Raw genomic sequence first — 13,954 nt, 5'->3', positions numbered from 1 at the left:
TACCTTAAAGCTGGTCCCTTTGTAAGGGGAAGTCACTCAGAAAGCAGTTGTAAACAAAAACAAAACCGGTGGCTTAATAGTTTGCTTTTTTGCCGTCCTTTGTATAAATTGAGGTTTGTGAGTGTCTTCCCAACTGTATTTGTTTATTTACAGTAATGAACTATCAATGACATCTTAATCAAGTTAGTTTGTAAATGGAGGCATATAAATATAACTCGTTCGTACACAACATTTACATTGAACATTACCCTGAAATAAATGGATGTTAGTCATTGAAGGAATCTGTATTTTTTTATTGATTTTAAAAGCAAAAAAAAATCAGGTAAATTTAATCATACATGATAAATTCTGATCAATGAATGCTAACACAAAAAGTAATGCACCAGTCATTTTTAACTACGCCCCAACCCCCACCCTTCCAGGTTGCCCTGCAGGAATTACGGACACTACGGACCATGGACATTACGGACCAGACATTACGGACCAGATTTAGGGACACTACAGACCAGATTTAGGGACATTACGGACCATCTTCGGAATCTTACGGACCATGATTTAAACAAATTTTTTTAAATTAATCACTCATTAGTTTATAATTTGTTAATAAATACTTGAATATGAGTGCTCAGTATGACGTTATATCTTCCATAAAACTGAAAAATCCCGTGAAGTTCGAATAGATCTCAATATAAAATCATGTGAAATTCCAAAAGGTGTTAAAGACCTATGCATTTATAACAATAATGAACGAAATTTGAAATATCGGCAGTTAAATCAGTTAAAAGCAACGGAAGAAATATTTTCCAAAACAGTTTATTTACCAAAATAAATCAAGCATATATTAAATAAACGATGTGTGTTTGTTGCAATTCTTGCAAACTGATGTTTAAAACTGGCAATTTCTGTTGCCTTAATTAGTGTTTATTAGTTATAATTGTACCCGCAATTATCGGCGGTATATAACAAAAGAAACAAAAATTATACTGACAACCTTTAATTGGCAATCATAAAAGTGTGAAAACCCATTGTAACGGCGCACTTTCACTGAACCCACGGCTCAATACACAATCCGACTGGTAGGTTACATTGCCATTTATCATTTTGGCTCAGATTTAGCGGAAAATGAGGTTATGGCATGTTGACATTACAAACCAGTCGAGTGTAATTCGTTGATCTTGTTCAAACGTAAGTAAAAAAGTTAAAGGTTATACTTTTGGTTTGGACACTAAAAATAAGTCAAAGAATTCGCAGTCAAGACGGAAGCCTATATATGCAACTGCAACCTATCTTTGTAAAAATCGGAGCTGCAACCTATCATTTTCATTTCGTTCTCATATCTTTTACCAGTACCTGTTATATTTAAACAAAACTTAAGTGTTTTATGCGGTTTTCCCGAACTTTTATCTCATTTTCTACTAAATCTGAGCCAAAATGATAAATGGAACTGTAACCTACCAGTCGGATTGTGTACATGTTGGAAACATTGCATAAGTGTTCTCGAAAACGGTAACAGTTTCAAGGAAAATATGGATATGTAAATACACACTAGGTAGGTGGGCATATGATAGGCTATGTTTAAATTCCAAGAAACTAACATAATTATAGATATAACGTTGATTTTCGGCTCGAGTCGAGCGTTTTGGTGACGCCATCTTGCACTGAAACCAACCATTTGGTCACGTGGATTCCCCGCCTTGACTAAACCTTTCAATTAAAACAGTTGAAACGGAAAACAAACAAATATGACGATTCAAAGTTTATTTCAGAAAGCAATCGATCACATATGAAAACATTAATATTCACATTTACAATTATAGGATAAACACATATTTCGTTCATTATTATTCAAATTATTATAATATTTTATTAAAAATACATTGATGTTTAACATTGGAATTTCCTGGATTTTTCAGTTACATTAAAGATAATTTTCATACTGAGCACTAATATTCAAGTATTTATTAACAAATTTAAGACTAATGAGTGAATAAATTTAAAAAAAAATGTTTAAAAACATTGTAAATGATGGTCCGTAAGTTTCTGAAGATGGTCCGTAATGTCCCTAAATCTAGTCCGTAGTGTCCCTAAATCTGGTCCGTAATGTCTGGTCCGTAATGTCCATGGTCCGTAGTGTCCGTGACCCCCCTGCAGTGCTGAGAGAATATGATGGTTTTGTTTTAGCGCCGAAAATAGAGAGAATGGGCCTTATCTAGGATGTTCCCGGGTTGCGGGGCATTTGTCAGGGATTTTAACAGCAGTTTCAACTTTGTCCCAGCAGGGCATAGATTTTGCCTGGGATTGGCTTGACCAAAAGTCAAAGTCCCTGCTATTCCCCGGACATAAGGGGCCATATTTACAATTGACTGGTGCATAATGAATAAGGCATGTAAAAATAGCAATGTTGTCGTATTTTTGTCCTTTGCTTCACCACTGGAGAACGAAATAAGCACTTTGTTGCTTGTTCGTTTTGCCATGGGAAAGTCAAAGTAAAACAAGTTTGCATATTCAACCTTTTACGCCCCATGTTTTTCAAATTAAAAGTATGTACTTGTTCATTATTATAAATTATTTATAATACTTTTTGCAGCTTAAAATGTCGAAATCACAGGCTGATGAGGATAGCGCAGTTGATGAGAAACCAGCACTCCTTTCGTTTCTCACTGGAAAATGGATGGATATCCCTGAATCTAAACTGGTAATTTTTGCAACACTGCTTGATCCAATGAGAAAGAGAATGTCTCATTTTGAGGGAACGTCAGAATTTACCATGCATCAGTTGTAGTTTTTCAAGTAGTTTTATGGACTGGTAAATGTATTAATTTTTTAGGTCTGTGTGAGATACATGTTGAAAATCCTGTCATTCATTTAAGGTACAACAACCTATGTCACAAGTTTTCCTGTCTGTCTGTTGCCGACTAGTTTTGATATAATTTGAAAGACAATTTACTTAAAACACAACTGTTTGAAAACATAACTTATAAAAAATACTATGCCCAGAAACTGAAACACTTCCAAGATCTCCCTACAGAAGAGAGACTACTGCACGCCCCCTTGGGTAAACACTGTTTTGGCCCTGTTGCATAATGTATCGTAGCAAAAGCTATGTCAAATGATATATGAAAAAAGGCAATGTCTTCAAAGGACTGTCTGTAAACAAGATGTAGTAATTGCAATCATGAAATAAGTTTTGAACCTTACTTTAGGAAATTTTTAATTTCACTCTGTATGGTGGTTTAAGTTTCAATTCAATACGTGTTATGAACTTTTCAGTTCGGGAAGTGTCGGCCGGTTCTGGAGTTCAAGAAAGAGCATAGACTAGGAGAAGGAACCTTTGGTGTTGTTTGTAAGTTTTCGTCTGATGCATATTAAAATTAAAAAAATAAAGACATGATTTTAACTGTCATAATGACTAATTATTCATCTCTGTGTTTCTTTGATATGATACAGTTACATATTCAGTGTAAGTGCAGATTTATTGTGTGTTTAATAGTGTTACACATCGATTTTTTGCTGCTAGTTTTACAGAAGATTTCTTCTGCGAACACAATATTTACGCCGGCAAAAAAGGAGTTTCTTGTAAGCCCTTGAAAATTTTAACACATCTCAAAATCAAGCACACACAATTATAAAATGAAATGTATGGTTGCACATTTATAAGAATGAATATAGACATTTTGTAGATTTTATTGAAATCAACTGAAAAATTAGAAAATTGTCATATTAGACATTTTCAACGATATTAACCCAATATTTTTAAAAGTATTTACTAGCTGTAAATGTTAAGCCTGTCAATAGATTTGAATTTTCTGAATATCATAAGACGTTGATATATTAATGTCTTATATATTTCTTTATAGACAAGGCCAAGGACACACGTAATGGAACTACAGTAGCACTGAAGCGAGTCAAGATGCACAATGAGAAAAATGGCAAGTATATTTAAACAAGTCTTTATATACAGTACAGTTGTTATACAATCTGTATTTACTAAAATAAGGTATATTTCAAGACTGAAATTTCCCTCCGCATTTACCGTCTTATAATAGACTGACTCAGTTTATGCTAACCAAGCATCCAAAAGTCTTCATTATTTGTCTGGAATGTGAATTAGAAAAGCTCCAAAAACAACTTGTTAAGAACACCATATATGAATTGGCATTCAAACAGTTTTGGTGATATTAGTTTTACTTCACACTAATAAGAACTGTGGCTTTTTTGTGTAGGTTATCGTGAACATGATGCCGTATAAACAGTATATGTCCTGCAAGTACAAGAAACTTGCGCAAAGAAATGCCCAAATAGATAAAAAAAGATGGTAGAAAAAGTATTGCATGTGGCATTAAAAAACATGGCCAGGAGCAAATATCTAGATGAGTCTAGAAACTGGTAACTAACAATTTTGGTCCAACCTAATTCAACTATCTATTTCAAAGGAGTTCCAATCAGCTCATTGCGGGAAATCAACATTCTTCTGAACCTGAGACATGAAAACATAGTGCAGCTTAAAGAAGTGGCAGTTGGAAAGTCTCTTGATAGGTTTGTTGTCAAAATGGAGGCTCAAACTATTACAGTTATAAGTCGTTTCATTCAAATGAGTTTTAAGTAACTTTTTGTATTCAAGTTTTATATTAGCCACAAGAGCATTCAATATCTCTTGTTTATTAAGGAAATGGTGATAAACTTGGTTGGAAAGCAGTCTTGATTAAGTTTAAGAAATTGTGTTGGGAAGGGATTTTAGATATGCCTGTTTTTTATGCCCCCCACAAAGTGGCGGCATATAGGGTTGCCCTTGTCCGTACGTACGTCTGTCCGTACGTACGTACGTCCCGAAGATTGTTTCCGATCTAATTCTTGAAAACCGTTTGTCCAATCCTCACCAAACTTTAAACACATGTTTGTGACCATAATATCTTGATCAAGTTCGATAGTCATGGAAATCGCTTTAGTCATTTAGGAGTTACGGCCCTTTTTTGCCAAAAATACTTCAAAAATATATGTTTCCAATCTAATTCTTGAAAAGTATGTGTCCAATCCTCACCAAACTTTACATACATGATTGTGACCATAATATCTTGATCAAGTTCGATAGCCATGGAAATCGCTTTTGTCATTTAGGAGTTACGGCCCTTTATTTGCAAAAAAAGACTTGAAAAATACGTCCCGAAGATTGTTTCCGATCTAATTCTTGAAAACTGTTTGTCCAATCCTCACCAAACTTTAAACACATGTTTGTGACCATAATATCTTGATCAAGTTCGATAGTCATGGAAATCGCTTTAGTCATTTAGGAGTTACGGCCCTTTTTTGCCAAAAATACTTCAAAAATCATTATGGCTTATTTTCTGTGACAAAAAACCGAAGTGGGGGCATCCGTGTCCTATGGACACATTTCTAGTTTTCATATACAACTTCTTAATTTGCATCCAGATGAGTGGAGAAATACATATAGACATACACACGGCCATGTGTCTTGTACTTGTTTGTGTCTGCAGGTTGTTCTTGGTGATGGAGTATTGTGAGCAGGACCTTGCCTCTCTCATAGACAACATGCCTTCACCCTTTACTGAGGCTCAGGTTGGAACCATTCAATTGAAAGTCTATGTGAAAGAAAATTAAAAACTGATATATAGTCAATTGTTTCAATTGATTCTTAATCTGGGGGTCATATGAGAGATTTGACAATTCCCTAAAGTTTGGTAATCAACATACTATAAATCATTCTTAATCCACTCCCGTAGAATTTCTTTCACAAGAAAGCTCTTTAAAAATCATTACGTGTAAAATGTTATTGGTGTTTAAATCCCATCTATAAACAAATGTTAAATAATGCTCTTGTATTGGTATATTTCAGGTGAAATGTATAATGCAGCAGTTGTTCAGAGGTCTTAGATTTCTCCATGAAAATTTCATCGTTCACAGGTTGGTCAGTTTAATACTTTAGTACAGATCTTTAAAATAGTGCATCTTTTTATTATTAGATTCAAATAAAAGTGAATGCTATTTCCTCACAAGTTTAGAAATCATGCTTGCATTTAAATCCTAATGTTGACATTTCATCATATAAGGGTTTCTTTAAAAAGCCAAGACAGTTTTCCTTACATGTAATATGTGAAGTTTAAAACGTCATGGCAAGTTATGTGCATGGTAATGTTAGGGTCATGCTAAGGTTAAGGTCAAATGTTTAAGTTCATGGCAATGTAAGAGTCATGACAAGAATATGTTCTTGACTATAATTGGATCAGGTTAAGGTAAGTTTCCTTTCGAGGTTAGGGTCATGGCAATGCTAGATTCAAGTTTGTGGTCAGGGCAAAGTCAGGATGTTAGGTTCATGGCAATGTTAGGGTTATGGTAATGGAAGGCCTGGGTCATGGAAAGGTTGGGTTCATGGGCACCGTTAGGGTCATGGCAAAGTTAGGCCTTGGTAATGTTAGCTTCATGGCAAGTTAAGAGTCTTGGCAATGTTCTTGGCATGGTTAGGGTCATGGTCATGTTAGGTTCATGACAAGGTTGGGTTCATGGCAAGGTTAGGGTAATTGCAAGGTTAGGGTTATGGCAATGTTAATTTCATGGCAATGTTAGGTTCATGGCAAGATAAGGGTCATGACATGGTTAGGGTCATGGCATTGTTGTATTCATTGCAATGTTAGAGTTATAGCAAGGTTAGTTTCATGGCCATGTTGGAGCCATGGCAAGGTTATATTTATAGTATGCAAAAAGGTCTTTTTAGTGATGTTCACCAGATTTGGGAGATTCTTAACACTGTTCTCAACTTTTATATTTATTTTGTTACCTTTATATATTTTTTTCCTTTTTTTTCAGGGATTTGAAAGTTTCAAACTTGCTGATGATAGATAAAGGGACTTTGAAAATAGGTAAGTTTCTTAGACTCCCGTTGCTTATAATGCTCACAGGGAAGACAAATTCAAGGTGAAAGTCAACAATCTTGTGTCTCAAATTTAGACTGGCTGGTATTTGAAAATATAAAGTATCACTTTTGAAAACTTACAGTCTTAGACCAACACTTTATTTTCTAAAATGATAGGTTTTTATTAACAGTTTTAGATATAAACAGATCTACGATTTTGTTACATATACTTTTATCATCGAGGTTTTCAAAGGCAGTTACTCATGATTCTGGCGTGAAAGCCGTGACTTATGTTCTTAACCGAACACATTGATAACCACTGCATGTAAACTTTTTTTCTCAACTACGAGATTTACGACATTTCTCGTATAGGAGCTATTCAAACTTTACAAATTAATTTTAATTAGTGTCAAAAGCAGAACAAGCTCTGTGACTTTTGCGTTCATCATTTTTATTAGATATTCAGGCCTTATACAGTAAAAGTATGGTTCAAACCATGCTCAATTTTATGTTAACATGTACATGTAGGTCTGTGCATGAGTGGACGTAAAGCTACCAATTTGGGACATATGTCACTTCTTGTGAAAACTGTTTCGAATTAGATTTGTTTCAATAAAATATTTTGCACCTTATTTCAGCTGACTTTGGCCTGGCAAGGAAGTATGAACTACCACATAAACCAATGACTCCGCTGGTTGTTACACTCTGGTATGTTATCTTGAAAAAGTTAAGTTTATACTTATATGTTGAAGCTTTATCGTGTAGACAGTTATAAGCTTATATTAATCAGACTTGAGTCTGTTCCCTGTATAGAAGCCAGTTGAAGTCCTTTTTAAGAGTCAATGAGAAAGTACCCCTGGTGGGGCTTGAAACCAGGACCTTGGGTTAGTGAGTGGGACACTTGTACCTAATCCTTCCCAGCCTCTTGAACATGTTAGAATAAGACTAGCATAAGAAAACATACCAGGGGCTGGGTGGAGGGGCCACACTCAATGCTCATTTGCTTAACATGTATAAGGTTAGGGGCAATATTAGGGTTAACTTAATGTAAGGTTCATGGCAAGGTTTGGGTCATGGCAATGTTAGGGTCATGGCAATGTTGGGGTTATGACATGGTTTGGGTTATGACATGGTTTGGGTCATGGCAATGTTAGGGTTACGACATGGTTTGGGTCATGGCAATGTTAGGGTTATGGTATGGTTTGGGTTATGACATGGTTTGGGTAATGGCAAAGTTAGTGTTATGGCATGGTTTGGGTTATGACATGGTTTGGGTTATGACATGGTTTGGGTCATGGCAATGTTAGGGTTATGGCATGGTTTGGGTTATGACATGGTTTGGGTTATGACATGGTTTGGGTCATGGCAATGTTAGGGTTATGGCATGGTTTGGGTTATGACATGGTTTGGGTTATGGCATGGTTTGGGTTATGGCATGGTTTGGGTTATGACATGGTTTGGGTTATGACATGGTTTTGGTTATGGCATGGTTTGGGTTATGGCATGGTTCGGGTTATGACATGGTTTGGGTCATGGCAATGTTAGGGTTATGGCATGGTTTGGGTTATGGCATGGTTTGGGTTATGGCATGGTTTGGGTTATGACATGGTTTGGGTCATGGCAATGTTAGGGTTATGGCATGGTTTGGGTTATGACATGGTTTGGGTTATGGCATGTTTTGGGTTAGGACATGGTTTGGGTTAGGACATGGTTTGGGTTATGGCAATGTTAGGGTTATGGCATGGTTTGGGTTATGACATGTTTTGGGTTATGACATGGTTTGGGTCATGGCAATGTTAGGGTTATGCCATGGTTTGGGTTATGACATGGTTTGGGTCATGGCAATGTTAGGGTTATGACATGGTTTGGGTTATGGCATGGTTTGGGTTATGACATGGTTTGGGTCATGGCAATGCTATGGTTATGGCATGGTTTGGGTCATGGCAATGTTAGGGTTATGACAATGTTTGGGTTATGACATGGTTTGGGTCATGGCAATGTTAGGGTTATGCCATGGTTTGGGTTATGACATGGTTTGGGTCATGGCAATGTTAGGGTTATGCCATGGTTTGGGTTATGACATGGTTTGGGTCATGGCAATGTTAGGGTTATGACATGGTTTGGGTTATGACATGGTCTGGGTTATGACATGGTTTGGGTCATGGCAATGTTAGGGTTATGACATGGTCTGGGTTATGACATGGTTTGGGTCATGGCAATGTTAGGGTTGTGCCATGGTTTGGGTTTGGGTTATGACATGGTTTGGGTCATGGCAATGTTAGGGTTATGGCATGGTTTGGGTTATGGCATGGTTTGGGTTATGACATGGTTTGGGTCATGGCAATGTTAGGGTTATGGCATGGTTTGGGTTTTGGCATTGTTTGGGTTATGACATGGTTTGGGTTATGGCATGGTTTGGGTTATGACATGGTTTGGGTTAGGACATGGTTTGGGTCATGGCAATGTTAGGGTTATGCCATGGTTTGGGTTATGACATGGTTTGGGTTATGACATGGTTTGGGTCATGGCAATGTTAGGGTTATGACATGGTTTGGGTTATGGCATGGTTTGGGTTATGACATGGTTTGGGTCATGGCAATGTTAGGGTTGTGACATGGTTTGGGTCATGGCAATGTTAGGGTTATGACATGGTTTGGGTTATGACATGGTTTGGGTTAGGACATGGTTTGGGTCATGGCAATGTTAGGGTTATGCCATGGTTTGGGTTATGACATGGTTTGGGTTATGACATGGTTTGGGTCATGGCAATGTTAGGGTTATGACATGGTTTGGGTTATGGCATGGTTTGGGTTATGACATGGTTTGGGTCATGGCAATGTTAGGGTTATGACATGGTTTGGGTCATGGCAATGTTAGGGTTATGACATGGTTTGGGTTATGACATGGTTTGGGTTATGACATGGTTTGGGTCATGGCAATGTTAGGGTTATGCCATGGTTTGGGTTATGACATGGTTTGGGTCATGGCAATGTTAGGGTTATGACATGGTTTGGGTCATGGCAATGTTAGGGTTATGACATGGTTTGGGTTATGACATGGTTTGGGTTATGGCAATGTTAGGGTTATGGCATGGTTTGGGTTATGACATGGTTTGGGTTATGGCATGGTTTGGGTTATGACATGGTTTGGGTAATGGCAATGTTGTGGTTATGGCAACGTTAGGATCGTGGAATGGTTAGAGTCATTGCAAGGTTGGGCCGTGTTACATGTAACTGTTGACCACCATAAAATAACTGAAATCAACAAATGCTTGATATTTACTTTTACAGGTACAGAGCTCCTGAACTTTTACTTGGCTCTAAGATACAGACAACAGGAATTGACATGTGGTATGTGTGTAGGGTTTTTATATCTCTGTTCTCATTGACATGTGGTAGGTGTTGAGGGTTTTCATATTTCATTGGCATGTGGGAGGTGTTGAGGGTTTTCATATTTCATTGACATCCGGTATGTGTGGAAAGTTGTTATGTACATGTGGTATGTTTGGAGGGTTTTTATGTTTTTTTTGGTTCATTTTTGAAGAGAGATAAAATCAAAATTATTTTTTTACCTGGATTTATCAATCTCGATTTCGACCCCCACATGACTGCTTATATTGATAAAATCAAAGGGTGGTTTACAATTTGGTCAATTGTGGCCTATAGATGGTGAACAAAATCAGACCAAATTAAATAGCTCACTCTTTCAATGTATCATAAATAGTAAATACCTCTTGTACAGGTCAGCAGGCTGTATACTAGGAGAGCTGTTGGCTCACCAGCCATTACTGAAGGGGCGTTCAGAAATCCACCAGATTGAGCTGATTGTCCAGTTGTTAGGGACACCAAATGACATGATATGGCCGGGGTTTTCTGAACTTCCAGCTATTCAGAAAATCACATTGAAGAAACAGCCGTAAGTGTCAATTTTATTGAAAGTTCAAATGGTTCTTGTACTACATATAGATAGAACCAGGCCTCTTGGGTGACATGTATACTGATGGACCACTCGAACCATTTAACTTCCATTGCCTGGTTATACAATGAAGAGAACGCCAGAATTAACCATTTATCATTACATGTAGTAGTTTTTCAAGGCCAGTAAACATACATTTTTACGTACTGTGTGAGATACATATTGAAAATCCGGACATACATTTTAGGTACAACAACCTACGTCACAAGTTTTCCTGGCTGTCTGATGCCGGTATTCGACTGTTGAACTTCCTATTCATGTATGATCCTAACAAGCGGGCGACTGCAGAGGATTGTCTAGACAGCTCATACTTCAAGGAACAACCCTTGCGTATGTTTGCCCGATCTTAAACTTTACATATGCTTAATATCCCAATACCTAAGACAATGTTCTGGTTGGTGCTAGCGTACAGATGTGGTTATATGGCTATCAGAGCTGATTTCAATGTAGAAAGAGAATATGTGCAATGTTTACTAGCAAGCAAGACAGGTTTTAGCTCTTCTGTTTTTCAAAAAAAAAAAATCGCAAAAGATATTATATAAGCCATGGTGTTGTTATCAGCATTCAAAAATGTAATCATGGCCAAGACTCCAAAACTGTTCCAAGATATTTAAACAAAACTTTGTTTACATGTTGCTAGAGACTTTACTCACATGTAAAGCAAGGCCCATTAATCTGGTTTTAGTAATTGTTGAGTAATGCCCCTTTTTTGTACTGAAAAAAGGCAACTGAAAGGCATAGTCATTTTCATGTGATAGATATCCCAATATTTTTTTCCATAAAAACTGCAACAACCAAGTCAATTCAAAAGGCTATCACTTGTAGAAAGGTATACTCCTTTGTCAGATTTCAATAGCAGATATACCATCAGTAAAGACATTACCGTATTTGCACTGAAAGTAACAATGAAATCATACAAGTTGATTATGATATATTTGATAAAATCATTTGCTTCAGCATGTGATCCCGAGCTGATGCCATCTCACCCCCACCACCGGCTGACCCGCAGCAAGCAACACTCTCCCACAGAGGAAGAAAAGTCAGTACTGTACTCTTACACCTCAGTACATGCTGTTAAGCTTTCAATTTTCAAATTATGATTTCAGAAATATTATTTTAGAGACATTCATGCAAGTTTTTGTCTGGAGGTTAGTGGTGATCAGGCTTAAACTGTTATTTTTGTGTTTTGCTTTGAAAACTGTAATAAGTCTTATTTCCGTTCTTCCTGAATGTGATAATTCCAAGCAGTGTAAAACCGTTACACACTTTTCCTTTCTTCCGTAAACTTATACTGGGTAGATAACCAGATTAACTTCTTGTTGGTCATAATATTTATGCTTTTTGTTATTTATTTACAGAAAAAAGGCTGCAGCTCCAAGTAACGACTTTGCAAATTTTGAACCACCAAGTTCGGTATGTATATTGCTGATGTTTTGTCGATGTTAAAATGGTGTTTCGTACAACCCCAAACATCTTTGAACCCAAATAATATCCTTTTTACATGTCGTCCTGTTAGTGTGTTTAATATTAATTTTCTTTAATTTCGTAAAGGTTAGGTCACACTGACAATGATGTAACTTTCAGATCAAGGTCATGTTTGGTGTACAGTCTAATACTAAGATGATTAAATAATTAATTAAAAATTAACAAAGCTGGTAAGCATGCATTGTTGAAATCTTGAAATGTCTTGTCTATTATCAATTTAATTACGACAGCTCTTACTTATACTTAAATACAAGTAGGAGGACATTAAATTCACATGTACGGGGACATGATTGCATAAGTGTACGGTTACGAGTATAGATGGAGTCCCTTTAGTCTCTGAACAAACTGCTATTTAAATGCCATTTTCCTATGTATCTTTTCAGGCCAAGAAGAAAAAGTTAAGCTGAAAAATTAGCCAGTTACGAGGATTTAAGCTGCTTTAATGTGTGAAGAAGCATTATCTATGGCTTTGGCTGCACAATGGCATTAACTGTGGCCAGTGGTCATGGTGTTATATGAGGATTCCAAAACTGGGGTTTATGCCATCTTCAGGCTAAAATAAAATAAAAAAGGACTGTATTTTACATGAGAAAGTAATTCCGGGATACACAGTGAATATTTTTTTTATTAAATTGTTGAAAGCAGAATGTCTTATGCATATATTTTAAATCAAATACTACATACATGTAGTTAATTGATTTAATTATTCTCTATTTTAAGATAGCCTGTATAGTGAGCATTGTTTTCATATATTATTTTTCTGTAATAGAAAGAAGATTAAAGCTTATAGCGACTGTATTGATGGTTTTTGTTTTACAACTTTGTTTTGCATTTTATCTCATTTCAACTGTTTGATTATGTAGGGACCATTTCATTTAAACATATAACCCACCCCAGGGTCAAAAAGAAATTATAAAGGTGTCAGCTTGTGTTCAAATTTTGCTTCTTAAAGTTTAAAAAACTTCTTTAGAGGGACGGTCCAATTTGAAAGTTCCTTCCTGAAGTGGGTTGCATGTTTAAATGTAAAAGCCCTCGAAAACATCTACATCATAACTGGAGAACACAATAAAAATTGAAATGTGGATCAAGTTTTTCGATTAAATATATAATTCATGAATGATGTGTTAGGAGTATCATTTTCAGGATTTCATATAAATAAATGTAAATATATACTGACTGGTATACCGTAACAGTGGCAATGCTGCTCAACCTAGCTCTCATATCAATTTCAAAGACAAAACTATCTGCCTCTCGGGCTTCATGGGCCATTACATTTGACCTTGACCTTTGAGCTTGGAGTTTGTACCGGCATTCATGGCTACTCTACAGGTGACCTTGACTTTTCATTTGAGAGCCTGAATTTTTTGAGAAACACCTTCCCACTCTGTTGTACAGGTCTTTGAAGTTTGATTTATATCCTATTAATAGTTATTAAGTACGGTAATGACTTGATACTGAACATTTCACTTGACTTGCTTGGCTGCAAAGACCACTAATAGTGACCTTCAAATGAAAGCGGAGAGCTTGGATTTTATGAGAGACACACCTTCAAATGCTGCTTTACAATTATGTGCTGTTAATTAAAATCACATTTATAGTGATAAAGAAATGACTGTCACTGAACGAACC

At 36.5% G+C, this 13,954-nt stretch overlaps 1 protein-coding gene across 2 annotated transcripts; it reads left to right on the top strand.

Moving 5' to 3' along the window:
• Positions 1–25: 25 nt before the first annotated feature.
• On the top strand, positions 26–13,407 carry LOC128243346 (cyclin-dependent kinase 10-like). Of its 2 annotated transcripts, none has more exons than XM_052961058.1 (15): positions 26–113; positions 2,588–2,695; positions 3,271–3,343; positions 3,858–3,929; positions 4,434–4,536; positions 5,493–5,574; positions 5,852–5,919; positions 6,820–6,872; positions 7,504–7,573; positions 10,156–10,215; positions 10,607–10,780; positions 11,028–11,170; positions 11,798–11,879; positions 12,199–12,253; positions 12,709–13,407. In XM_052961058.1, the coding sequence occupies exons 2-15, from the start codon at positions 2,594–2,596 to the stop codon at positions 12,730–12,732; spliced, it is 1,161 nt and encodes a 386-aa protein (XP_052817018.1). In that variant the 5' UTR covers positions 26–113; positions 2,588–2,593; the 3' UTR covers positions 12,733–13,407. The 2 variants fall into 2 exon arrangements, with proteins under 2 accessions (XP_052817018.1, XP_052817019.1); XM_052961059.1 differs by having other exon boundaries at positions 38–117.
• The last annotated feature ends 547 nt before the right edge of the window (positions 13,408–13,954 follow it).

The sequence above is a fragment of the Mya arenaria genome, chromosome 8 (genome assembly GCF_026914265.1).
Source record: "Mya arenaria isolate MELC-2E11 chromosome 8, ASM2691426v1".
NCBI lineage: Eukaryota > Metazoa > Mollusca > Bivalvia > Myida > Myidae > Mya > Mya arenaria.
Note: the sequence above shows the minus strand (reverse complement) of the source record. Positions and strands in the feature narration are given on the sequence as shown.